Below are 24,442 nucleotides of genomic sequence, written 5' to 3'. Positions count from 1 at the left end.
AAATTTTGTTTGAGTCTAAAGACAAAGTAACTCTCTCCTCTAGCAAGAAGATTGATGAAAGGTCTTTAATAAGAGGGAAAAGGAATGAAGACGTGAGGATGTGTTTTGACTCTGTACTCAGTCTCACCTACCTCAGAGGTGCAATGACACTGGTTTTATTTGGAACTTTCAGGAAGGGGTCCGGATCACCATTTTGCAGGAAATGCAAAGGATGTGTCAGAAGAAGCCCATGTCTGCCTGCCCTGCAGGGAGGGCTGCCCCTACTGTGCTGATGACAGCCCCTGCTTTGTCCAGGAGGATAAGTACTTGCGACTTGCTATCATCTCCTTCCAAGCCCTGTGTGTGCTGCTCGACTGCGTGAGCATGCTGGTGCTCTACCGCTTTCGCAAAGCAAAGGTAAACCCAGGTACCCTGGTTACCTTTCTTTTCATTATGAAAGGTACCTTTCTTTTTATTCTGGACTGACCTCTTCTTTCCTTTTTTTTTTTTTTTTACATCTTTATTGGAGTATAATTGCTTTACAATGGTGTGTTAGTTTCTGCTTTATAACAAAGCGAATCAGTTATACATATACATATGTTCCCATATCTCTTCCCTCTTGCGTCTCCCTCCCTCCCACCCTCCCTATCCCACCCCTCCAGGTGGTCACAGAGCACCGAGCTGATCTCCCTGTGCTATGCAGCTGCTTCCCACTAGCTATCTGTTTTACGTTTGGTAGTGTATATATGTCCATGCCACTCTCTCGCTTTGTCACAGCTTACCCTTCCCCCTCCCCATATCCTCAAGTCCATTCTCTAGTAGGTCTGTGTCTTTATTCCTGTCTTACCCCTAGGTTCTTCATGACATTTTTCTTTTTCCTTAAATTCCATAAATATGTGTTAGCATACGGTATTTGTCTTTCTCTTTCTGACTTACTTCACTCTGTATGACAGACTCTAGGTCCATCCACCTCATTACAAATAGCTCAATTTCGTTGCTTTTTATGGCTGAGTAATATTCCATTGTGTATATGTGCCACATCTTCTTTATCCATTCATCCGATGATGGACACTTAGGTTGCTTCCATGTCCTGGCTATTGTAAATAGAGCTGCAATGAACATTTTGGTACATGACTCTTTTTGAATTATGGTTTTCTCAGGGTATATGCCCAGTAGTGGGATTGCTGGGTCATATGGTAGTTCTATTTGTAGTTTTTTAAGGAACCTCCATACTGTTCTCCATAGTGGCTGTACCAATTCACATTCCCACCAGCAGTGCAAGAGTGTTCCCTTTTCTCCACACCCTCTCCAGCATTTACTGTTTCTAGATTTTTTGATGATGGCCATTCTGACTGGTGTGAGATGATATCTCATAAGCAGAAGTCTTTCTATAATATGATTGGACTAGAGTGTGAAAGCTATATTCTTCAGCTTCGCAGGAGAAATAGGAATTGAAAATGTGAAACTTTATTATAACGTTTTCTTCTACAGAGTGTTTCTCCCTGTTTACCCTGAAGCTCAAGTACCTCATTGCCTTAAAGGACTCTTTTACATCATCTCTTCAGACTCTAGAAGAACTTATTTTGCCAGTTCCCAATATATTGTTAATTTTTTCCTCGGTAGAAAGCTTTATGATATTTATTGTATTTCATTTTAATTTCTCTTAGCCATATTTGAAAAGGGTAAATGGATTCAACTGTTTCTGAGCACATTATACTTTGAAGAATGAATTTATTCATGACCATACATATGGTCTTGCATTAGTATCCCAGAATGATAGTGGTCCTGCACAGAGCTTATATGGCTTTTGAGAGAGGCTGTCCTTTGGTTCTGTTCTGAGGAATCAGAGAGTAGTACAACCATTTGTATGCTTCTGAGTTGGGGGTGGACGAAATACCAAAATATTCAGGGCAAAGCTTTCTGGGGAGCTGTCTTTAGTTGGTCACCCAATTAACTGTATGCAGCAGGTGTTGTGTCAGATTTGTGGTTCTGTTGCTTTCAGAAGCGTATTTGTGCCATTGAAAAGAAAAACAAAACTTGAAGTTTCCACCTTTTCTGAATTTGTATGACCCCTTCCTGTTAGCACAGTTGTAGAGATTGGTTTAGATTACAGAACTCATTGAAAGTATAAAGTGTTCCCATTAGAAATTAAAAAAAGAAAACAACTCTCTGTGAATGGCATGTGTTACAAAGCCTCAAATTAACATTAAAAAAACCCACCTCTTTTGAGATTCTAGGAGAATGTATCCATTATGTTAATGTTATAGACTTTATTAGTTATTTTAAATAGTTTCATTAACAGAAGCATACAACAAATTAGAATCAAACTTTATATCAGCAAGAAAGGTGCAAACTGGCAAATTGCTCTTCATTTAACCAATACTTGTCATTCTTTTGCAACAAAATATGTATTATATGTTAGATTGTATATATAATAAAGTAGCTGGCCAATGGAATTGGGAAATATCTAACCACTGTTACCTAGATAAAATTAATTGCTTATTAAAAAGCCTATCACTGGCAGAGCAGGTAGAATTGAAAGGTCTATTTAATAAACTGCTCTGAAGTATCTCTATATAATGTAATTCATTTACACAGTGGATACCACAAAATTCTTTATGAATTTTAATTGATTTTAATCATTAATGATTGTTGTGCTAAATTGAGTTAGTGATATATGACGGTAGAATATTACACAGGATATTAAAAAACTAAGATAGTGCTTGCTAGACCAATGTCTTAATCTATGGTAATGTTACTTAACGTTTCTAAAGTTATTAACCTTTTGAATTTCTCTGCACCTTCATATGAAATGCTGCTTTACAGGGCTATCATGAGAATAGATATCTTTACATGTCATTTGGTGAAATTTCTGTAGATACAAACTAGTTGGAATACATAAATTAGACATTATCTAGTTTTAAGATGGTCACCTTTTGAAGAATCAGTTGGTTTTCACAGAATGTGACATAAGGGGGAGATATTTTTAGGAAAGAAGTTTAAAAAGTCAGTGAACATAGGTCTCATATGTTCACTGTTTCATGAAATTTTATCTTCCTATTTCAATTACCAAAAGCAATGGATTAATTGTAAAAGCGATAAACCATTTCCAGGATAGAGATTGCATGTTTAGGGCATGTAGACTTTGGCTTTGCTTTTTAAAGTTTTCACATGTCTTTGCAACATTTCTTTGGATTAAGCAAAAAACTGATGATCCCTCTTGGAGCAAAGTTGATGTTTTCCTTATGAGTTTCCCATTACATTCTTTACCCACTGATAATTAAAAGAACAAAAACCACATAATAGGTCAGTGTACATCTATTCTGACAAAAGAGAAAAAAACCTTAGTAGCAATATAGAAGTAACATTGCGGACAAGTGTGCAGACTCTGGAACCAGATAATTTAGTCTAATTATGAGTATTTTAAGTTAAATGAGGTTTGCTCATGCCTAAAATACCAACTCTGCAGTTGGTAGGTACCAACAATCATTGGTCGAAGGTTAGTTTAGCATTTTATCATTTTAAACAACACAAACTAGATTCTGCTATATTTTGGGGTGAGGCTGGTGCTACAGTGCCACAAAGAGTAAATTAAATTTTACTCTGCACAAACATTTAGAGACATAACTATATACATTTGCCTTTTTGCCCTGGGTTAAAGATTAAATCTGTCAATAAACTGTGAGTGATTTTAAACCCAGTAAGTTCTTTTAAAGCAACAGCAATTTTTACAACAGTATTTTAAAGATTCTGAATATTAAATATTTGGAACTTATTTCTATTTTTATTTTTTTTACCAAATATTATGACAAGTCACATCTTTTTCTATTAGCTATTTTGAAGAGAGAGCATAGTTTCTTACAGCTTAATAATGTGAAGTGTTAGTACAATTTATTTTCAAGTGAAAATTTGAAAGAAAAGAAGGTACACTGGAACAGCAGCTATTCCACTTCTGAAAATAATCTTTTGCTTGATTTATTCTTAGTAAATTTTAGCATGTTTTGTTTGAGCTTAGTGGTTTGGGAAAAATAGTGATAGTCATTTTTTAAAGTGAACATACTGCAGTTTGTATTTTCCCTTCCAGGCCTGTAATAGTTCTTTTTTTAAATTAGAAATTAATTGACAGGTGATTTTATAACTGCTCATTTTTGGTTTGGAAAATCAGATGTGTTAATGTAGAGTGTGGCTGAAATTCTACTAGGCTAATTATGATGTTTTATTGCTTTTTTTGTTGAAAAAAAGGGAGATGTATTACTTTTTTATTGTGGTAAAATATACGTAACATAAAACTTACCATTTTCTACCATCTTTAAGTGTACAATTAAGTGGCATTAAGTACATTCACATCACTGTGCAACCATCACCACTATTCATTTCCAGAACTTTTGCATCATCCCAAACCAAACTCTGTAACCATTAAACAACTCCCTATTCCCCTAACCCCTGGTAACCTTTATTCTACTTTCTGCCCCTATAAATTTGTTTTTTCAGAGTACCTCATATATAAGTGGATACACTATTTGTCCTTTTGTTTTTGGCTTATTTCACCTAGCATAATGTTTTAAAGGTTTACCTATGTTGTAGCGTGTATCAGAACTTCATTTCTTTTAATTGATGAATAATATTCCATTGTGTGTATTTACCACATTTCATTTATCTGTTTATCTGTTGAAAGAGTTGTTTCTACCTTTTGGTTATTGTAAATAATGCTATTGTGAACATTGGTGTACAAGTATTTGGTTGAGTCCCCGATTTCAGTTATTTGTATATAACCTAGGAGTAGAATTGTTGAATCACACAGTCATTCTGTGTTTAACTTATTGAGGAACTACCCAACTGTTTTCCACAGAGGCCAGACCATTTGATATTTTCAACAACAATTCATGAGGGTTCCAATTCCTTCACATCCTCACTAATACTTGTTATTTTCTGTTTTTGTTTTTGTTTTATAATAGCCATCCTAATGAATCTGAAGTGAATTCTCATTGTGGTTTTGATTTGCATTTTCCTAGATATTAGTGGCAGTTGAGCATCTTTTCATGTGCTTATTGGTATATCTTCTTTGCAGAAATGTCTCTTCAGGTCTTTTGTTCACTTTTGAATTGGTTGTTCATTGCTGAGCTGTAGGAGTTCTTTATGTATTCTGAATATTACACTTACCACATAGATGATTTGCAAATATTTTCTCCCATCCTATGGGTTGTCTTTTCATTCTCTTGATAGTGTCCTTTGATGCCCAAAAGTTTTTAATTTTGATAAAGTCCAGTTTACCTACGTTTTCTTTGGTTGCCTGTACTTTTGGTGTCATATCTGAGAAATCATTGCCAAAGCCAATATCATGAAGCTTTCCTGCTGTGTTTTTTTTCTAGGATTTTAATAGTTTTAGGCCTTTTATCAGACTTCAATCCATTTTTAGTTAATTTTTGTATATGTTGTAAGTTAAGGGCCCAACTTCATTCTTTTGCATTTGGATGCCTAGTTTTCTCAGCACTATTTGTTGAAGAGAATATCTTTTCCCCGTTGTGTGGTCTTGGCACTCTTATCAAAGATCATTTTACCACACACATGTGGGTTTATTTCTGGGCTCTCTATGCTGTTCCATTTGGTCTATGCCTTTATGTCAGGATCACACTGTTTTGATTACTGTAGCTTTGTAGTAAGTTTTGAAATTAGGAAGTGTGAGGCCTCCAAATTTATTCTTCTTTTCAAGGTCGTTTTGGGTCCCTTAAGATTCATGGAATTTTCATGAATTTTAGGATGTGTTTTTCTATTTATGGGAGGGAGGTGCAGCATAATACATGAAAAGGAGTAGAATGGTTAGAAACCAAGAGCTAGTACCTTCAATGCAGCTAGCTATAGGGGTATTTATGGAAGTTCCATAGTGGTTTACAAATTTTTTTCTTAAATCTTGTTCTAATACTGGCTAACTACTACACTCAACATAAGATGATGTTGTATATTTCTGTCAATTTATGGTAGACAATATTTCCCTCAATTCCCGTTTTCCTAAGGGCTACAATGTTGATCTTCACTCTTACCAGATATTTTAACTGTACTGAACTAATAAAATATCACACAGTATCACAACAATAATATTTCACTCCCCTTTATTGAATATGAATGAGAAATTTGGTACTTTTATTTTTCCTCATTTCCCCCTTCCCATTTTATTAAAATTTAATCTATGATTAATTTGCATCAATTTTCAGTAAGAGCCATCATTAGTTTCAAAGGAAAAGCACTTCTTTAATATATTTTGGCTCTCACTACATTTAAATTTATCATTTAGTCTTCTTCCTAGATGTTTATTTGGTTTAGTTACTTATCATAAGACCTTTCCAAATGTGGTTTTTTGCCTTTAAATTCTGACTTTTGACTAATCTTTTATCATTATTAGATATCTATATCTTCAAATAGTTTGTTTGGAAAACGGTAGTTTTGTACCTATGTTACATCTGAACTCCCACCCACCAACTGTGGCTTTTACAGGACAGCCCCTTGGCTAGGGGGAGCACTTGGGGATTACTGTCTTTTTCTTTTAAAGCTCTACTATTGCTGCTTCATTTATCTTTTAGAACTGAACATTTTGGACAATTTCCAGGATTGCCCACTTTTTGTCTCTTATGGAACAAAATCTCCCATCTGAATGCTTATTGACTTCTTTCTTTACTTTTACCATCATAATATGGTTCTTCTTCATTGCGTTTGCAAAAAATATGATCCAAACTCTCAAATTTCAGACTGAGCTTTCTTCTGATACTGGGAAGTCTCTTGTGTGTTAGTTCGTATGTTACCTCTTCTGCTCTAGTTTTTCTAGGCTTCTCTTTTAGGACTTCCTGTTAAATATACGTTGGGTCTCCAGACTTTCTTTTTTAAAATGTTCTCACTGTATTGTATTTTAAGTGTTTCCTCTATGTTTTGAGAAGCTATTTAAGTTTGTCTTCCATTTTACTCTTCCAGTTTTTAGCGCTGTCTAAGCTGCTGTACCCTACCTTCCTGATATTCTAAAATCCAACTGTTTTTAATCTCTGTACAATTGTTCCTTACGTTTTACCTCCGTTTTTGCAAAGGTTCGGGGTCAGAAAGCTTGAGGCAAATCCTAGTGATTTCATATTCTAGTTATGTGACCCTAAGGTTGCATAGTTATATACCTAATCAGCAAGTCACTTAGTCTCTCTCAATGGCTTTTATCTTATGTAAAAATGGGGACATTCAAGAATTTGGAAAACAACAACAGCAATAGTGTATGTACTCTAAAATCAAGGCTGATTCATGTAGTAAGCAGTTCGGGGGGGATTGAATCTACAAATAGGAAGCTTGTCATACTAGCTAATGTGAGATAAATTTTTTTATGTCTTATGTGTATGTAAGGACTCATTCATTGAAAGGATTTCTGGACCATTCTAAGAGTTACCAAAGGGGAAAGTATCAAAACTTTTAATTCTACACTTTTGTTCTTATGGGGGGGTAAGAAGAATTAAGTAAAAAGTTATATCATTTGTAATGGAATGGTTGATTTTGTAACATGATGCCTGATATTATTTGCATAATTTTTTCTTTCCATGAAATATATTTAAACATATATATGAAGAAACTTGAAGTGCTAGGCTTGAAAGTTAGAGAAGTATAATCATGCTTTTTGAATTAACATTCAAATGATCTTCTTTAGGACATAAGAAGCCTGAAAAGGCCCAGCCACAGCATTACAATTAGGTGCAGGGCAGCATGTGATCAAGGAAGCATACGCTAAGCATCTCTATTCCAAACATTAATGCCACTCTGCCCAAAGTGTTAGGGCTTCACACATTTTAGTCTTGAAAGATTTCCAGGCTTTAAAGCCTTCCTATTTAAAATACAGATACTGTTTAAGTAAGATTAGTCATCGTTCTAATGATGAGTGGGGCTTGAGCTAAAACACAATTGCCACCTCCCATCAGTTTATTGGAGCACTGTGTTAAAAAGGGTTCCGATGCAGCAAATGGATTTATTCTGAGAAGTGATTGTTTTATTGGCTAACTTTAGCAGCCATAGGTATTATCAGGGAGACTAATGACATATGTACCACATGTTTGTCACTCCTTGACTAGGAGTATCAGGCTCAGGGGACAAGTGAAGGAAGAAAAACTACCGATATAGGATGTTGGAGGGCCTTCGTGGTAAGCACGGCCATAAAACCGTTTTGTCTAGGGATGACCCACTTCTTAAAGAATTATATCAAAATTCAGGGTTTCTACAGATGATGAACTGCTCTATCTATTCAAGATATAATGGATTTACTAGGAGTTATCCCATTCCATAATTTACTAGCCAGTTCTCAAGTAGTTTGAACTTGACACAGTCTGAAATGTATTTTGACAGGTGCTTTTCCCTAAATATTTAAAGGCAAGTGTATTTCAAATAGAATGTAATGCTTTCAAGTCTTATTCATTTTTACTTTTCCTCTGAGAAATATGTGTGGTGTATATTAATACAAGTACCCTAAGAAATTTGATCTTAAAAAATTACGGCCTTTATTCCAGCACACAACTTGTATCCCCCAATGTATTTTGTTAACATGAAAATATTTTATGAGCTCTGAGTAGCGCTTAGTCTCCCAGCTCAAGTTTAGAGTTTCAAATCTTTTCTTCCTGTTGTTACTGTGGAAATTATTTAACTCGTTTGTAGGTTACCTTTCCTTAAAGCTACTTTTATTAGCGGTAAGGAATGTCTACGTTTTCTGGTCACTAGGCTTTCGAATTGTGAAGGGTGAGCTTTAGGACTAAGTCTAGCATTTAAACAATTAAAACAAAATTAAAAAGCAAATTGGAGAAAAGTGTTTTGGTACGATATGATAGTGAAGGATTAACATTCTTACTCTAAAAACAGACAAAACCCTCTTAGGAATCAATATGAAATAGAAAAATATCCAATAGAAAAATAGGCAGAGAATATCCATCAGCAGTTTGTAAAACAACAACAACATAAAATATATATACTCTATATCCATGAGTAATAACAAAAGGCAAGTGAAAACAATGACATGTACTTTTATAACAATAATAATTCTCTGTGTTGGCGAAGATGTTAGCAACTAGGTGTTCCCATACATTGCTGATGGTTGTGTAAATTGGTAGAAACTTTTGGATGAGGTTTGGGATTATGTGTAATAAACATAAAAATGCACAGTAGTTTCAATTCTAGAAGTCTGTACTAAAGAAATCATACAGGTGCACAAGGACTTACAAATATAGTCATAGGTGTATGTATGTGCATCATAGTGCTATTTATAGTACAAACAAACTGGGAACAATTAAGTGTTCAAAATTGGGTTAGGTCATCCATGCGTTTAAATATGGGGCCATAAAAGTGATCGTGTAGAATACTAAATGATGGGAGAAAATGGTTTTAATATAGTTACTTAGTTCATCAGCACATTTCCACCGTTTTTTGAAGTTTTATTTTAGTACTCTCCATTTTTCATCTTTCCCTCTCTCCTCTTTTCTCATTCTATCCCTTTCTGCCTGCCTCCCTCCATTCCTTCTTTCCATTCATCATCCATCTGCTGAGCATCTATTGAGTGCTTGGAACTATTACCCATACTGGGGATGCAGTGCTGAACAGGACAAATAATATGTGCTCTTATGGAGTTGATATTCCAGTGGGGGCTGGTAGTCATAGACAATAAAAGAGAAATAAAGAAGAATGTATCAGGTGGCTAGCAAGTGCTGTGATCAGAGTGAAATATATAAAACAATAGGCTGTGACTTTGGAGTAGAATTCTTATGGCCACCATGTAAGTTGGTATTATCCTCATTTTATATTTGAATAAGCAAAAGCATAGAGAATTTAAGAAACCCATTCATTGTTACTTAGGGAATCTAGGATTACCAGTTCAGGACTTTATAACTCATTTTTGCTCTTAACTACTGTGCTATACTATCTGTCATATGTTTACAGTGCAATTTTTTCTTAAATTTTAAAAAGTGGACCTCACCAACTCTGGCCCCAATGTAGTAATCCAAGTTCTAGGCCTGCATGCATTCTTTGTTTTTCCTCATACCCTTATGCCTTATCAAACCTTTACATGTCCTATGTGTCATTCTTGCTAGGTGCCTACTAGTTAACTGAATAAATTAAGTTCTTACGTGGTACCATTTAAATGGATTTATATGTTCCTTGTCTCTGCTCATTTGTGTTACTACACAGTTTTGCAATTTTTTTTTTTAAGTTGACTCACAGGACACTTCTTTTTTTCTTTTGGCTGTGTGGGCTCTTCATTGTGGCGCATGGGCTTCTCTATAGAGTGGCGTGCAGACTCCAGAGCCCACAGGCTCAGTAGTGGCGGTGTGCAGGCTTAGTTGCCCCTCGGCATGTGGGATCTTAGTTCCCCGACCAGGGATCGAACCTCTGTCCCCTGCATTGGAAAGTGGATTCTTAACCACTGAACCACCAGGGAAGTCCCCAGTTTTGCACTGCAATGGCATCCTTTAATGCTTTAACCCAAGGAGCAACTCATATGTAATGATTTAGGGGTATATGTGTATATGTGTGTATGTCTATGAATGTATATGAATGTCAGGGTGGTGGTTAGGGTACATATGGGAAAACAAATAGTTTAGCTGAAGAGATTTCTTTCTTTCTGTGCTTCTCAAGAAATATCATTTAAATAACTTCCTACTCCATCCGGTGGCAGTGGCACTAATTATGAGTTACAAAGAACAGCTAGAGTGAATATAACATATTTGTGTATGCCTTAAGAGACATAAAATGCTTAATGATTACCAAAGCTCCATTCCTGTTTTGAGACACTTACATTTACTTATGCTTATTTGAGTGGTAAAGCCAGTTACATATGAAGGATGCTAAAAATAACTTTAAAAATTAATGTACTAGTATACTGAATTGCTTGCCAGTTGAAAAATATTCTGAGAGACCAATCTGTCTTTTCTAAATTCCTTAGATCTTCATTTTTAAAGCCCATTCAAGTATCTTGTAGGCAAAGTACTTCGCACAATTATAAACTAAGGCCTTTAGTAACTATTCCATGAACATTTAGCTAGATTTTAAAAGATGATTTTGATACTGGCTTGCCCATGAGAGGCTCACAATCTAATGGGGAAATGAATATAAGGAAATATAAGGTATATGAAAACAAGTACTACAGTTTGTTGAGTGCTTAGCAGGGCAGTAGGGAATAGTCTTTAAGGTCATAGGCTCCAGAGTCCCTTTATGTAGGTGCCTCTCCTGGCCTCACACAAAGGAGTTCCTCAACCTTAGGTTAAGTTACCAGCCTCTCTTTGTCTCAGTTTCCTTTTCTGTAATATGGGGACAATAATAATAAATCTAATAATAATGAGTCTCATAATAATAAATCTCATAGGGTTATGGTAAAGATTAAAGTATGTGGAATGCTTATAAATTTATTACAGCTAATGACGTGTGGAAAATGCTCAGTAAATATTAGCCATTAATGGGGGTATGTGCAAAATATGACAGCATAAAATAAGAGTGGTTGAGGGTGGTGTGAGAAGACTTCCAAGAAGATGGGACACATGGGAAGAATCTTGAAAAGTGCATTTCACTGGTCAGACGGATAGGAGGTAAGAGGGACAGGCTAGGCAGAGAGACAAACATGTATGCAAAGACATTACAGAGCCCAGGATACATTCAGGGAAGTTGAAATATTTCAGTATGAATCCTGAAAAGCCTGACGAAGCATTGTGGACTTTATCCTATAGGCACTTGAGATAAATTGTGGAGCTGGCAAAGGCTGTTAGACATATGGGTCTGGCACCATAGAAGCAAACTTGGAAGTCATTCACTCATTTATTCAATGTTTTTTGAGGGTGCACTGAGTTCCCAGGCATTGTTTATGGATAGTGAACAAAACAGGATGGTCTGTGATCCTATGATTGGAGTTCAAAATCTTGTGGGGCAAAGATAAGTGAGTAAATAAATTAGTAAGTGCTGGTAAGTACTGTGAAGGAAAGTAACAGAGTAAAATGAGGGAGGATAATGGGGTTGGGAAGACTGTTTAGGAGGATGTCCCAGAGTCAGTGTCATTTAATCTGAGGTCTCAAGGATAACCAGGAGGCAGAGAACAAGGACAGGAGAGTATTCCAGGAAGAGAAAAACCACATCTTTAAGGTTCCAATGTGTGAAGAAGCTTGGAGTGTTCTAGTAAGTGAAGGAGGGCAGCATGGCTAGCGAATCATAGCAGAGTGGAGAGAGGTGAGCTCAGAGAGAGTCAGGTGCCAGGCATTCAGAGTTCTATAGGCCAGAGTGAAGTGTGTTATTTTATTTGAAGTGCAGTCAGAAGCCACTGAAGGATTTGAAGCAGAGGGATAAATGCTCTCATTTAGGTATTAAACGAATTTCTCTAGGTGCTCTGCAGAGAATAGATTAGTAAGGGGCAATGTAAAAGTGGGGGCAATGATAAGAGGCCTATTGAATTAGTCTAGGTAAGACACAGCGGTGGCCCTGGGATGGAGATGAGTGCCTAATTTGAGATACATTTGGAGATAGAATTGACAGGACCTGCTGATGAACTTGATGTGAGAGGTGAAGAAAAAACAAAAATCAAATTTGGTGAAGAAAAAACAAAAATCAAATTTGATCCCTTCAGGTTTATAGCTTGAGGAACTGGGTAAAGAGTGGTGCTATAGGACTTCTCTGGTGGTGCAGTGGTTAAGAATCTGCCTCCCAATGCAGGGGACACGGGTTCGAGCCCTGGTCCAGGAAGATCCCACATGCCGCGAAGCAACTAACCCATGAACCACAACTACTGAGCCTGTGCTGTAGAGCCTGCGAGCCACAACTACTGAGCCCGCATGCCTAGAGCCCGTGTCCAGCAACAAGAGAAGCCACTGCAATGAGAAGCCCGCACACCACTATGAAGAGTAGCCCCTGCTCACCACAACCAGAGAAAGCTTGTGCGCAGCAATGAAGACCCAACGCAGCCAAAAATAATTAAATAATTTTTTTTAAAAAAAGTGGTGCTGTCTACTAAAATTAAGAAAATATGGGGACTTCCCTGGCGGTCCAGTGGTTAAGACTCTGAGCTTCCACTGCAGGGGGAGCAGGTTCGATCCCGGGATGGGGCAGTAAGATCCTGCATGCCGTGCTGTGTGGCCAAAAAAATTAAAAAAGAAAAAAAAAAAGTGAAACACTGGAAAGAGAGTGGTTTGAAGGGTAAGGGAAGGAAAAATCAAGAGTTCCATTTTGGACATAAGTTCAGCTATTGTTGCCAAGTTAGCACATAAAAAACATGATGCCCAATTAAATTTGAATTTTAGATCAACCATGAATAATGTTTTAGTATACGTCTATGACAAATATTGCATACTAATACTAAAACATCCTTTTTTGTTTATATGAGTTATTTTTCTGGCAACCCTGATGGTTAAGCCACCTGTGAGAAGTCAAAGTGGAGATGTCAGGTGGGCAGTTAGATATATGAGTTGGAAGCTGAGTGCAGGAGTCTAGGCTAGAGTTTAGGAGTTATAAGCTGGGAGACATAGGAATCTAAAGCTGTGACAATGAGATTACCCACTTAGGAAATGTACAAAGAAGAAAGAGAAGAGAATGCTCAAGACTGAACTCTTCAACATTTTGAAGAAAAAGTAAAATACAGGAACTCTTTTTGAATAATTCAGTGGCCAAAGAGATTAGAGGGACGCCAGGTCGGAGTCATATTACAGAATCCAAAAGTGGACAGTATTTTTTTTTTTTTCAGCTGCACTGCACAGCATGCAGTATCTTAGTTCCCTGACTGACCAGGGATCAAGCCTGTGCCCCCTGCAGTGGAAGCATGGAGTCCTAACCACTGGACTGCTAGGGAATTCCCAGAGGACAGGATTTAAAAGAAGGAGAGAGTGACCAACTGTGGGGAAAACTACAGAGTGATAGAATAGTATGAGTGGAAAAAGTATGCAACGAATTTGGCAACACAGAGGTCATTGGCAACCTTAGCAGTGTACTCTCCTGTAATGATTGAGGAAGTAGAGAAAGCATGGTTATCTAAAACTTGAAACAATCTTATTTGGGAAGGGAGCAGAGAAATAGTGTTGGCCAGACAGTGATAGTGAAAACCATGACAAATTCTGAGCTTTCCCAGGGGAGTGTTTACAGTAAGAAAAGAAGACATTTGAACCAGTATCTTTGGAATAGATAGAAGAAAAGGAAAGAGGAAAGGGGACAGAGGAGTGAGAGGTATGAGCCAACTCCAGTAGGGAAATTTTATAGGAACGAAGAGAGAGGGATTCAAAAGAGAGGGAGTTGTTAACAGTAGCAGATAATACAGAGCCACGAAGAAAATGAAGCCTAAAATAGTTTATTGCTGTACCCATGTCATGCTGTTTTAATTACGATAGTTTTACTGGGACTTAACTGTTTGGTAGCTGGTCGTCTTAGCCTTTAAAATCTTTTGGATATTTTTAGTCTCTACTCTTCCATGTTTAACATTTAGGGAAAGCTTGTCAAACTCATTGCAAAAGCCTGTTGGGATTTTGATTGAGATTGCATTTAATAGTATAAGAATAATTGTCCAGTCATATAGAAAAATACATTATTAGGTCCTTCTCTAACAGCATTTGCAATAATTCCAGATGAAAATAACTCTATGGATTTGATGATTATGAAGTTACTGAAAACTTTTACCTGGGCAGTTTCTGAGAAGTCAGATTGTAGTGGCCTCAGAGATGGATTGGACATAGAAAAGTAGAGAATATAAATGTACAGCATTATTTCAAGAAGCTTGGCTCTAAGGTAAGTAGAAAGATGCTAAGACTAAATGGCCAAAGAGGAGACTCAGGGTTGAGGGAGTTTTATCTCAGAAGATGGGAACATGTTTATAAACCGCTAGAGAAATGAGAGAAGAGAAGTTTGAAAATACAGAGAAATGTGGAACGGGGTCCCATGAGAACAGAAGGGAAGAGGATCCTGAGTACAGGTGGAGATACTGACTTTGGACAGAAGATCTTAATTGTATCTGAGACTAGAGAAATGGTGATTCTGATGAAGTAGACATCAATAATTTGGGGTTGAGGCAACAAAGTTGAAGAAATTCTAGCTTGAACGTTCTGTCTGAGATTTGGAATAAGGTCATTTACTGAGCGTTCTTGAATAGAGTGGGGTAGAGACTTGAGAATACTATGCAAGTTTGGCAGTAGCCACTGTAGGGGAAGGATGGGGAATGTCCAAGTGCACATAAAAGGACTGCTGAGAGCCTGGATCAAAGAGGACAGCACAGACGTTTCCCTAAAGTTCTTTTGAAAAGAAGAAAAGACAGAAAGTTGAAAAGATGGGCAGTATTAGCATAGGTAGTTACGTTAACTGAATGGTTATCATTCAAGGAACTACAAATACTTTGCACGTCGCATCTTGCTTCATGTCCATTTGTTTTTTCTTAAGTGTACTTACAAAATGATCACTCTCCAAGTTTCTTAGTACATTTACAACATTAATATGTGTGACCATTAATTAATTTGAGAGAAATGCCCAGGAGGGAAAGAAATAACAGTAACTAGCATCTTCAGTCACAAATGGAGAAAATAATGCCTACAGGTACTCCTGAGGTCATAGCGCAAGACGTTCTTTATCCATAATTAAATGAACAACATCTTCCAAATTCAATGAAAAGGGCATATTTTATTAATAGAAGACTTTAGCATGAATATTATAGTTGTGTGGCATCTTGACCCATTTCTGTCTCAGGAGCTCATTAGCTAGTTATAGGTGATATATCCCAGTTAGAACTGAAGTCAGGGAGATTTATTTTGTGAGTTTTATTTCCTAATCCAGCAGGGATCAGCAAACTATGACCTGCTGACTGTTTGGGGAAAAAAATCAGAAGAGGAAGAATGTGTCATGACACGTGGAAATTACGTGGAATTCACATTTCAGTGTCCCTAAATTAAGTTTTATTGGAATACAGCCACACTTGCTTATCTGCATGTTGTTTCTGGCTGATTTCACACTGTAGTGGCAGAAGTGAGTAGCTGTGATGGACATGGAAAGCCTAAAATATTTACTCTCTGGCCCTTTACTGAAGAAGTTGGCTGTCACTTAAAATACAGCACCTGCCTGGTCCAGTTTCCATCCCCACTTCTCCCATCTCTCAGTGCCTTGCTTATTGGTGCTATATATTCCAGGGGTGTTTGTCTTTTCATAAGGAGCTCTTTTTTTAAAATTAATTAATTAATTGATTGATTTTTGGCTGCGTTGGGTCTTCGTTGATGCATGCAGGCTTTCTCTAGTTGCGGCGAGCGGGGGCTACTCTTCGTTGCGGTGTGTGGGCTTCTCATTGCGGTGGCTTCTCTTGTTGCGGAGCACGGGCTCTAGGCGTACAGGCTTCAGTAGTTGTGGCATGCAGGCTCTAGAGCGCAGGCTCAATACTTGTGGTGCACGGGTTTAGTTGCTCCGCGGCATGTGGGATCTTCCCAGAGTAGGGCTTGAATCTGTGTCCTCTGCAGGGGCAGGCAGATTCTTACCCACTGTGCCACCAGGGAAGTCCTCGTAAGGAACTCTTAAACATTAAAAAGGCTAGAACCAAATGAATAAATGCACAGTGCTGGGATTGCAGGTACGGGTCAGGATGTCTGGATATATTTCAGCTAAAAGGTCACCTTGGCATCCTTTAATTCCACCATACAGTCACTTGTGTCAGCTACAAACATGATTCTAATTGGGAGCATTTGCTAGTTTCTTGACCTGCTGTTTTCTTTGTGATATACCAGGCCCTTCAGATCCTGAACTTAAAATTTCAGAACAACTTTCACAGGCAGAATGGTTGAGCAAGGTGGCAGGACAGCTAGGCCTCAATCGGCCTTTCAAACATAGCTACAAAGAGCCCAAGTCCTTTGCTTGGTTCTGGGTTCTGTGGGCCTGAGGAGCGTGGCTTGGCTGCCTTGGATCATAATGTTCAATTTTATTAAAGTTTTTACTTTACCAAAACAAAATTTCATTTGGCCCATTAGCTCTTGGGCCACTGCTAATTCATATTCAGTTTAGCTTTGTTAGTACATTCGAGGGTGGATCTTGCTCGGCTGGAGTACAGTGTAGTGTGTGTCTCCTATACGTTTGGAAGCCTCTTAGACTTTCCTGTAACCGTGTTCCTCAAACTAGAGGTCACAAGCCATCCTTTGAGGGGCCTGCAGAGCTCATTTGCCTCCCCTTCCTCATATTTATGTCTGTAGTACTTTCTGTCGTTTGGCTTTCTCTGTCCACCTGGATAGAATCACAGGGCACTAAGCCACAGGGCAGGCAACCACGACAGGGAGTTTTCTTTCCATTGGAGATTTTTAGAGATGAGCCCAGCTGAGAGACAGGGTTAGGCTGTCTTAAGAAAAGACACTCTTGGCTGTGCCTTGGGCTGGGTTCCTTTGCCATAACCAGTAAGAGAGAAAACAGAGCCTCTCAGACAACAACTTCATTAATTGACTTGCTAGTTGATGTTTGTAGAAGAAAAGCATGGGTTTCCATTTTCCCGTTTAATTATCCGTAATAGCACCCTTCCAACTGTGCCTAGGAAATGCATCTGACAGGGAGACATTGGTTTCATTTGGAAGAAAGCTGAGTTGACATGAGAAAAAGTTTAAGTTGAGGAGAAGTAGGATTCTCATCGACCCTTTTTCTCTTCCTTCTCTTGCTTTGCAAAGTCTGTGAGACTTAAGTTATCTTTATAATGCTATAATTAGCAAAGTGACAATTTCTTATTTATCACAGATCCTAGAAATATGCAGGATTTTTGAGACATTGAAATGTTTTTAAAGCTTGTTTGCCCATTCTAATGACTTGCCAGTTTATTATTTCTCCATAAAATATTACTAAATTTAAATATGATGCTGTTTTATAATACTGCTGAGGGCTTTTACGGATATATGTTATTTTCTATTTCAGAATGTAATATTCAGATAGGATCATTTTTGACATTTCAGTAATGCAGTCAATTCTTAGCTCTAGGATACAAATTTAAAATAGATTAGAGGTAGGACTCCTAGTCTCATTTCTAAAACATTTGGCCTCATTTTCCTTGTGAAAACTAGGAAGGATAGGGAAGAAAGGTGAATAATAATAGCAGAGAAGCTTAAAACAAATAAAAAAGGCCATAACCTTTATTGGCCTATGGCAGTAGAAATTTAATTCATAATTATTATGGGAGCTCTTACCATCCATACTTACTGTTTACTCAACTTTCATCTTTGAGCTTCTGCACTCTTTTATTTCTAGAACTTTTTCTTCTTACTCAACTCTACCCCCTCCACTTAGCGCACACAGACGCTTCACTAAGCCGAGGTTCTGCTGCTCTGCCCTGGCTACTTGCTTCTATTTCAAGGTGTCTCTACACCTGATTCAGTTCGTGGTTAGAAAAGCACGTGCTGGCGATGCCCAGATAACCAGTTTTCCTGCTTCTGGCTCTTGTGGCTTGGGGTTTGCCCTTTCTGCTTTGGAATTCATTCCACGATTCTCCTCCTCATGACTGCTAGGCCCCGGCTAGCCTATTTAGACACTATTATTAGATACTGACTGCTGGTGGGTGACTACTTTTTCCAATGAAGTCTTATGTGCTTGGCTTGGGTGGGTGTCACTTAAATCTATTAGGCTATCAGTTTCAGAATCCCCTGTGCAGCCTTTTAAAATTTGGATGAACGTACCTCTTCTCAGATCTTAGGAATAAGTTCTTAGAATGGGGTCTGTATGCACGTATAATTTTTTAAATTGTCATAGGTATTTCTAAGGTACCTCTAGGGTTGGGAACCATGGACTTAAAACCGTGAAAATCATCCTTCATGCCCTGTTCTATGGCTGGAGGTAAACCCTAAAAACACTTCTCATCTGGGGGAGACATGAGACTTTTCTTTATTAACCTTGTGCTCTCACAATCACATAAACATAACCTTTACAAACCATAGTTAATCTGTCTTTTTGGCTTTCATGGACCAGGGAGAAATAAAACCAAGGGGAGATGTATTCTGGAGGGCAGTGGCTTTCAGAGACAATGGAGCATGGTGGAGAGAGACGGGGCCATTTGAACTGTTCCAGATTCACTTGGTGAGATGAAATTTCTGGTCTGTTTACCCCAGACCATGAAATAGCCAAAATTTATTTTTAAATGTCTATGAATGTAGAGAGGGCACAAATGTGAAGGCCGATTCTAAGAGAAATCAAATATGGAGGAAAGCCGTTGATTAATCTACTCTGGTTGTTAGCAGCACGAAGGGACTAAGAAAGACCATAAATGCTATACAAACTACAAAGGAGGTTGAGGGTTTGTTTTTTTTTTTCCCTTTGACACAAATAAGCAAACAGAGAAATGCTTGCCTGAAAGTAAATGAGCAGTTGGGCACAACAACAAGTGAACCAGCAATGCAGAAGGCAAACACTAGTGGCTCACCAGTGGGATAAATATGGGCAATAAGCCAAAAGACACGACTGCTTGAGGCACATGTGACAGGAACAGACAGCAGATGAGAATCACATGTAAATAGCAGGCAGCTGGAGTTCACAACCCCCTGTCTTCCCTGTTATTAGTTCACCCTCCCTTTCCCTATTATCTCTTCCTGAACAACCTCAGACATTTCCTCTGCACTCCGGACCCAGAGTCCCATCTCCCTGACTGGTATTCCTGCTTGTGTCTCTATACATCATTAATGTTTAAAACCAGCTCCGGCTCTTCCTCTGCCAAACCTAATCCACTCCCTCTCCTGCCACCAGCATCACCCTTGACACTTCACCCCCCCTCACCCTCCAGAGCCAGCCCATCACAAATTCCTGTCAAGCTGCACCTCACGTGGACTCGCTTGTCTCCGTCTCTGCTGCCACCATCCTGGTCCGAGATACAATCATCTCTTCCCCGGATGGTTATGCTGTCCTCCTGCACTCATCCAACTTCTCCTTCAAGATCTGCTCTACCCTGCAGCCAGAGCGATCTTTTCTAAATTCAGTTTAATCTTTGTATAACCAGTCTCTTTCCTTAGAAACCCTTCGATGGCCTTTTACTGCTGTAGGATAGAGAACAAATTCCTAAACCATACTTGTAAGTACTGGCATGATTGACATTGGCTGTCTTTACAACTTCAACATTTACTTCTCTCTCCTTTTGGCACTTCAGCCAAACCCTTCTGTCACGTGATGAAACACGCACCCCAGGGACTTAGCACCTGTGGGTCCTCTACTTGGAACACTATCACTTTTCTCCCTCCATCACCGCCCACCTACTCAGCTCCTTTTTCTCCTCCCAGGCTTTCAGCTTGCAAGCGTCCATCACTCTCAAGAAAGCATCTCCCAAGCTCTCACTCTTCGTCAGATTTCTTTTCTGTATCCTTTTGCAGTCCTGAGTCGAATCCCCATGGAACAGTGTTTCCCACCCTTGGTGCTACTCACATTCTGGACTAGAGAATTCCGTGTCGTGGGGAGCTGTTCTGTGCATTGTAAGTAGCATTCCTGACCTCTGCCCCCTGTATGCAACTTGTAGCAATTAAAAACATCTCCAGACATTGTCAAATACCTCCTGAGGAGCAAAGTTACCCCCTTTGAGAGCCACAGCTTTAGAGCAACTACCTCTACTTCAGTCTGTATGTATTGAATATGTTTTTCCTAAAAAAATAGAATACTCCATGACATCATGAACTCTGTGTGTGTGTGTGTGTATGTGTTTTGAATGAAAGAATGGAAAAAAACCCCAAAACACCATAGGGGAATAATGTCACTATTTGATTTTAATCTCCAAAGTTCATTCTTTCTTTCTTCTCTAGAAGGAAATTTGAGAACTACATCCATAATATTATTGAATTTCAAATCAGCATAATCTTGATGTAGAGTTCACTAGAGAACATTAGTCATGGGGTACATGCTTCTGGTCCACTACTGGAAACCTCCAGATCATTAGGCTTCTTGAGGAAGAGGCTCAACTTCTCTATATCTAAACAAGCATTCTAAAAATTATACACCTTCTTCATCTAGCTATGTGGCAACTTGGTATTGTTAACTATTTGGTGGAAAACTATACAGTATAGCTAGAATTTAAGCTTGAAATGGAGCACAAAGCCTTTCTTTCTAGAGGAATGTACACAGAGGAATGTACTCTATACCTTCTGTGATATTTTCTAGCAACTTCAGGTAGCTGATGAAAAAGGTAGATATAAACACAGTAATAATAAGCAGAAAAGTAAATAAGAGTGGGTATACAGAGGGAGTAACACTTGATTCTAAATGGAAAGAAACATCGGGAATGTCTTTCTAGAAAAGGCGATATTTGAACTGCTTTGAAAGATGAGTAGGAATTTTCTAGGTAAAAAGACAAAACCTGCAAAGTTCTTGGGATTAAAAAGAGCACAGTGGAACACAGCATGTGGTCTCTAGAATGTTTTAGATGAAGCTGGAAAGGTTGGAAGAGGCTAGAACATGAAGAGCTTTAAATGCTGAGATAAGGAATTTGGATTTATTTATAGCAAGCTATCCCAAGGATTTAAAAAAGGAAATGGTATGGTTGCATTCGTATTTTATTAGAAATCTCTGGCTGAGTGTGGAAGATAACCTAGAATGTATGAGACTGCAAGTTTAAAGACCAGTCAGGGATCTGTTATACTAGTTTCCAGGAGAAATGAAGACAAACATGACTTAGGACAGTGACATAGGGGTGGGAGAAAGGGAATGATTTCCAAGCACAATGAGGAAGTAGAAGTGAAATGGTAGAGAGACCTTCAAGATGGCAGAGGAATAAGACGTGGAGATCACCTTCCTCCCCACAAATACATCAAAAATACCTCTGCATGTGGAACAGCTCCTACAGAACACGTACTGAATGCTGGCAGAAGACCTCAGACTTCCCAAAAGGCAAGAAACTCCCCACGTACCTGGGTAAGGCATAAGAAGAAAGAAGAACAGAGACAAAAGAATAGGGACGGGTGGGAGCTGGGAGCTGAGGCTCGGGCTTCAGTCGGATCCCAGGGAGAGGACTGGGGTTGGCTGCGTGAACACGGCCTGAAGGGGCTGGTGTGCCACAGCTAGCCAGGAGGGAGTCTGGGAAAAAGTCTGGACCTGCCAAAGGGGCAAGGGACTTTTTCTTCTTTGTTTCCTGGTGCGCGAGGAGAGGGGATTAAGAGCGCTGCTTAAAGGAGCTCCAGAGACGGGCGCGAGCCGCGGCTAACAGCGCGGACCCCAGAGACGGGCATGAGATGCTAAGGCTGCTGCTGCCGCCACCAAGAAGCCTGTGTGCAAGCACAGGTCACTATCCACACCCCCCTTCCGGGGAGCCTGTGCAGCCCGCCACTGCCAGGGTCCCGTGATCCAGGGACAACTTCCCCGGGAGAACGCACGGCGCGCCTCAGGCTGGTGCAACGTCACGCCGGCCTCTGCAGCTGCAGGCGCGCCCCGCATCCGTACCCCTCCCTCCCCTGGCCTGAGTGAGCCAGAGACCCCTAATCAGCTACTCCTTTAACCCTGTCCTGTCTGGACGAAAAACAGATGCCCTAAGGGGACCTACACGCAGAGGCGGGTCCAAATCCAAAGCTGAACTCCAGGAGCTGTGCGAACAAAGAAGAGAAAGGGTAATCTCTCCCAGCAGCCTCAGGAGCAGTGGATTAAATCTCCACAATCAACTTGATGTGCCCTGCATCTCTGGAATACCTGAATACACAATGAAACATCCCAAAATTGAGGCAGTGGACATTGGGAGCAACTGTAGACTTGGGGTTTGCTCTCTGCATCTGAGTTGTTTCTGGTTTTATGGTTATCTTAGTTTAGTATTTAGAGTTAATTATCATTGGTATATTTGTTTATTGATTTGGTTGCTCTTTTCCTTTTTTTTTGTATATATATATATTTTTCCTTTTCCTCTTTTTGTGAGTGTGTATGTGTATGCTTCTTTGTGTGATTCTGTCTGTATAGCTTTGCTTTTACCATTTGTCCTAGGGTTCTGTATGTCCTTTTTTCTTTTAAAAAAAATTTTTTTACCATCCTTATTGGAGTGTAATTGCTTTACAATGGTGTTAGTTTCCACTTTATAACAAAGTGAATCAGTTGTACATACACATATGTCCCCATATCTCTTCCCTCTTGCATCTGCCTCCCTCTCACCCTCCCTATCCCACCCCTCTAGGTGGTAACAAAGCACCGAGCTGATCTCCATGTGCTATGCAGCTGCTTACCACTACCTATCTATTTTACGTTTGGTAGTGTATATATGTCCATGCGACTCTCTCACTTTGTCCCAGCTTACCCTTCCCCCTCTCCGTATCCTCAAGTCCATTCCCTAGTAGGTCTGCATCTTTATTCCCGTCTTGCCCCTAGATTCATCTGATCATTTTTTTTTCTTTTTCTTTTAGATTCCATATATATATGTTAGGATACGGTATTTGTTTTTCTTTTTCTGACTTACTTCACTCTGTATGACAGTCTCTAGGTCCATCCACCTCACTACAAATAACTCAGTTTCATTCCATTTTATGGCTGAGTAATAGTCCATTGTATATATATGCCACATCTTCTTTATCCATTCACCTGTTGATGGACACTTAGGTTGCTTCCATGTCCTGGCTATTGTAAAAAGAGCTGCAGTGAACATTGTGGTATGTTCTTTATCACTTATGATTTTTTCAGGGTATATGCCCAGTAGTGGGATTGCTTGGTCATATGGTAGTTCTATTTTTAGTTTTTTAAGGAACCTCCATACTGTTCTCCATAGTGGAGGTATCAATTTACATTCCCACCAACAGTGCAAGGGGGTTGCCTTATCTCTCCACCCTCTCCAGCATTTATTGTTTGTAGATTTTTTTCATGATGGCCATCTGACCGGTGTGAGATGATATCTCATTGTAGTTTTTTGTTTGTTTGTTTGTTTGTTTTGTGGAACGCAGGCCTCTCACTGTCGTGGTGTCTCCCGTTGCGGAGCACAGACTCCAGACACGCAGGCCCAGCGGCCATGGCCCACGGACCCAGCCGCTCCGCGGCACGTGGGATCCGCCCGGACCGGGGCATGAACCCGCGTCCCCCTCATCGGCAGGCGGACTCCCAACCACTGCGCCACCAGGGAAGCCCCTCATTGTAGTTTTGATTTGCATTTCTCTAATGATTAATGATGTTGAGCATTCTTTCATGCGTTTCTTAGCAATCTGTATATCTTCTTTGGAGAAATGTCTGTTTAGGTCTTCGGCCCATTTTTAGATTGGGTTGTTTGTTTTTTTTATATTGAGCTGCATGAGTTCCTTGTATGTTTTTGAGATTAATCCTTTGTCAGTTGCTTCATTTGCAAATATTTTCTCGCATTCTGAGGGTCGTCTTTTTGTCTTGCTTATGGTTTCCTTGGCTGTGCAAAAGCTTTTAAGCTTCATTAGGTCCCATTTGTTTATTTTTGTTTTTATTTCCATTTCTCTAGGAGGTGGGTCAAAAAGGATCTTGCTGTGATTTATGTCATAGAGTGTTCTGCCTATGTTTTCCTCTAAGAGTTTTATAGTAACTGGCCATACATTTAGGTCTTTAATCCATT

The 24,442-nt window shown here is 39.1% G+C and overlaps 1 protein-coding gene across 1 annotated transcript in view; it reads left to right on the top strand.

The window, feature by feature from the left end:
* The window catches only part of GPR158 (G protein-coupled receptor 158), a 319,600-nt gene that overhangs the window by 169,435 nt on the left and 125,723 nt on the right, over positions 1 to 24,442 (top strand). The window contains exon 4 of the mRNA XM_029239163.1: positions 173 to 396. Coding sequence (XP_029094996.1) covers positions 173 to 396 — 224 coding nt within the window. The remainder of the gene's footprint in view (positions 1 to 172; positions 397 to 24,442) is intronic.

Source organism: Monodon monoceros, unplaced genomic scaffold, assembly GCF_005190385.1.
Source record: "Monodon monoceros isolate NGI ecotype Baffin Bay Population unplaced genomic scaffold, NGI_Narwhal_1 Super_Scaffold_21, whole genome shotgun sequence".
NCBI classification, from domain to species: Eukaryota; Metazoa; Chordata; class Mammalia; order Artiodactyla; family Monodontidae; genus Monodon; species Monodon monoceros.
This window is presented reverse-complemented; position numbering and strand designations above follow the sequence as displayed.